Raw genomic sequence first — 3,577 nt, 5'->3', positions numbered from 1 at the left:
TATTAAAACATTCAGCATATGTTCCTTGCTTAATATTGTTTATGCTGGTTGTAATTCTAATCTTATACGTGATATTGGTTCCTAGTGTATATAGTTTTATATTGGGTTTGGAACTCTCTTATTTAAACAAAAGAGGAGGTGCTGTGGGAGCTCCTTCTGCTCCTTCAGCCAATAGCATTTAAGATACCAGCCCACTTGGGCATGGTCTCTTATACTATAATTGCAGGTGTAAAGCATTGCTCTCTCTCTTGCTTCCAGCTCTCACTTCTGGCTGTTCCTGTTCCCATTTGTGCAGAGGACTGTGATTTAGGATAGTGATCTGTAAGTCTTCCCTAAATAAATAACAATTTATTATATGTAATTCTGAACTAGTGTGGGATTATTTTGTATATTCTGCCATCACATAACAAACTTCAGAGGAACTTTGCAGAATTTTCTCACTGCCAAAGACCCTTCAAGACCTACATTCTTAGTCATCGCCAGGATTTTGAGTGCTCTTTTAATAATTTCTATGCCAATTTTCTGTTCTACATTAGCAGACTTCAGTGAATCCAAGGCTGGGGTGCATAAAAGCTGGTCAGAGCACCCTTCTAGTAGACCAGCTTTTATCCTGTTCAAAAGCAGTGCACTTAACGCTTCTCCATCAACATCTCTAGTGCTTATGAGTAGGGTCTTCTGAGGACCACTGGAATTTCTAGAGGAGGTACAATGAACTGGATACTATACATTTTCTTTTCTTGCAACAGAAGATCTTGTAATTCACATTTTGACCTTTGGGTGTATTGATCCTTGATCACACTTCATGCCTTTAATGATTTCTAATCCATCATTCGGTGTTTTCCCACCACCTCTCACTATGACACCCTTTCTTCCAACCTTTTTAATTGCTTCAGAAATGACGTTTCCATTTTGATTTCTTCATATGCAGGAATTACAGCAACCTGAGCAATTTATTCAAGGGTTGTCACTGGTTTAGACTGTGTTTTCAGTTCAGCAATTGCAGCACCACCAGAAACATTATACCTCACCTGGTTTCCAGTGTATTGGCATCTTTGCTGATGCTCTCAAAGCCTTCTTTGACCATAGAGCATGCCAGAACAGTAGCAGTGAGTGGTGGTACCATCTCCAGTCTCTTCATGTGGGTTACCAGCAACACTTTGAACAAGTTAGCCTTAATACTTTATATTTATTCTTTAAATGAATTGACTTTGTGAAGGTCACACCATGTTTTCTTACTTGGGGACTTGTTCAGCTCTTTTTATAACCACCATTCTTCCTTTGGCCCAATGTTACTAATGCAGTATTGGCTAAAAGGTTCACACCTTGAGCAGTAAGGCTAAGCTATCTGCACCAAAACTTATATTTTTGCCCAGGACACTGGTCTCATCTGTAGAAGAACTATGAATAGTCAAAACATTTATACTGGGAACTGGTGGGAGCTCATGAATCAAGTAAGATTATCACAGTGTGTGAGGGGAGAAGTCTTTATTTTTAATTCTAACTTTAAGTAGCTCTGGCTACTTTGGTGGCATCAGAGAAATTTAGTTGACTTTGCAGAGCTCTCTGTTTAGATACATTTGTGGTGGCTGATCAGCCTGTATTGCAGTCTGGAGCATGTATAAAGTGGCATGGCATGGTATGCTGCTTAGGTGTTTGGGTTTTTGTTTTTTGTTTAATTTTTTTTTCTAATTGACACAAGGCAGAGTCATCTGGGAAAAAAGAACTTCAGTTGATAAAACGTCTCCATCATAATGCTTTAATGCAAGATCATATGAACGTTTTCTTGATTAATGACCAATATGGGAGAGCCTAGCCCATTGTGGGAGATGCCACCCCTGGGCAGTTGTTCCTGGGTGGCAAAAAAAGCAAGCTGAGCAAGCCATGGAGAACTAGCCAGTAATCAGAGTTCCTCTATGGCCTCTACTTTAGTTCCTGCCTCCCAGTTCTTGTTCTCTTTGATTTCCTTTGATGAACTGTAAGCCAAATAAATCCTTTCTTCCTCATATCATTTTTGGTCATGGTATTTTATCACTACAACAGAAACCAAACTAGGATGCAAGGTAAGGAACTGTTTTTGATTGTCCCATGAGGCTAACAGTCCAACATTTTATGAAAGTTCATTCCAGTCTCAGGAAAGAGGCATTTTTACCAGGCGTATAGAGATTGGTGTGTAACCTAGAGCCTATTCTTTTTTTTAATATACATTATTTTATTACAAATTTTTTTAAAAAAAAATAACAAGAGAAAATGCAACATCCTAAAAAAAATTACTGGCAATACAAATTCCTATGTATGTTTGCTGTGCTACCATAAGAAATTAAAGAAACCATTAAATATTTAGGAACATTCAACATCAAAAGCTTTAACTCTAACTGTATGTTGTAGCCCCCCAAAAAGCTACAAACTCCTTTTTTAAAAAAGTATTTTCTCTACAAAGAATCTCATCAGCTATACAAAAATCTGTACAGTTTTTATACTGAAGCTAATGTTGAGCTGCTCTTGAATTTCACATTCTTAGCAAAATAAGTTGCCTGAGCACATACACTCCACACATTTTAGGACAGCCATTTATTCTTCATCCTCATCTTCTTCCTCATCATCTTCATCTTCTTCTTCCTCCTCCTCCTCTTCCTCATCTTCTGGTTCATTCTTCTTCTTTGAGCCTGTTGGCCTACCAGGACCCTTCTTTCCTACTTCACTTTTGCCCTTGGCACGGAATGCAGCAATATCCTTTTCATATTTCTCCTTTAGTTTAGCTGCCTTCTGCTCATAGGGTTGTTTATCTTTGGCAGACTGTTCAGACCACATCTCACCCAATTTTTTTGCAGTATCTCCAATAGACAGGCCTGGGTGTTCACTTTTGATCTTTGGGCGATGTTCAGAGCAAAACAGGAAGAAGGCAGACGGTGGTCTCTTTGGAGCATTAGGATCCTTTTTCTTTCCTTTCTTATCCCCTTTGGGAGGAACGTAATTCTTCATCTCCCTGTCATAGCGAGCTTTGTCGCTCTTGGCCAAATCTTCGAACTTCGATTTTTCCTTTGCAGACATGGTCTTCCATCTCTCGGAGCACTTCTTGGAGAACTCGGCGAAGTTGACCGACGAGTCGGGGTGCTTCTTCTTGTGCTCCTCGCGGCACGTCTGCACGAAGAAGGCGTACGAGGACATCTTGCCCCGCAGCTTGTTGGGGTCTCCCTTGCCCATCGCTGACGGTGGCGCGGCGTCTACCTGGCGCGAGCGCGTCCCTCCGAGGCCGACACGAACACTTCCTTCCCCAAGCTCCGGCGAGAACTCCCTAGAGCCTATTCTTATAACTTGTAAGGCTGCGGCAGTTTCTCCGGTAAATAGCCTGGTGGCGGCAGATCTGCCCTGTAGATAGCACTGTATGAGAAACCAAATGAAAAGCCAAACCCACTAAGAATACATATGTTTTCCTTCTTAACAAAAAAGTTTTTAACTGAAATAGAATTACATCACTTTTCTTCCCCTTTCTCTCCCTCCAGCCACTCGCAGCTACCCTCCCTCAACCCCTTCTCAGGTTCCCACTCTCTAGTTCATTGCCTATTATTCTTTGATTATA

At 40.8% G+C, this 3,577-nt stretch overlaps 1 protein-coding gene and 1 pseudogene across 1 annotated transcript; both read right to left on the bottom strand.

Annotated features, from left to right (window-relative positions):
* Nucleotides 1-399: 399 nt before the first annotated feature.
* Nucleotides 400-2,568, bottom strand: LOC121452768 (annotated as a pseudogene).
* Nucleotides 2,525-3,284, bottom strand: LOC121452906 (high mobility group protein B2-like). Its single transcript, XM_041659286.1, has one exon. The coding sequence runs from the start codon at nucleotides 3,199-3,201 to the stop codon at nucleotides 2,569-2,571; it is 633 nt and encodes a 210-aa protein (XP_041515220.1). The 5' UTR covers nucleotides 3,202-3,284; the 3' UTR covers nucleotides 2,525-2,568.
* Nucleotides 3,285-3,577: the final 293 nt, after the last annotated feature.

This window comes from Microtus oregoni, unplaced genomic scaffold (assembly GCF_018167655.1).
Source record: "Microtus oregoni isolate MIOR12 unplaced genomic scaffold, Mior012 000010F_ref0000083, whole genome shotgun sequence".
Lineage (NCBI taxonomy): Eukaryota > Metazoa > Chordata > Mammalia > Rodentia > Cricetidae > Microtus > Microtus oregoni.
The sequence above is the reverse complement of the archived record's forward strand: the minus strand, read 5'-3'. Positions and strand labels throughout refer to the sequence as shown.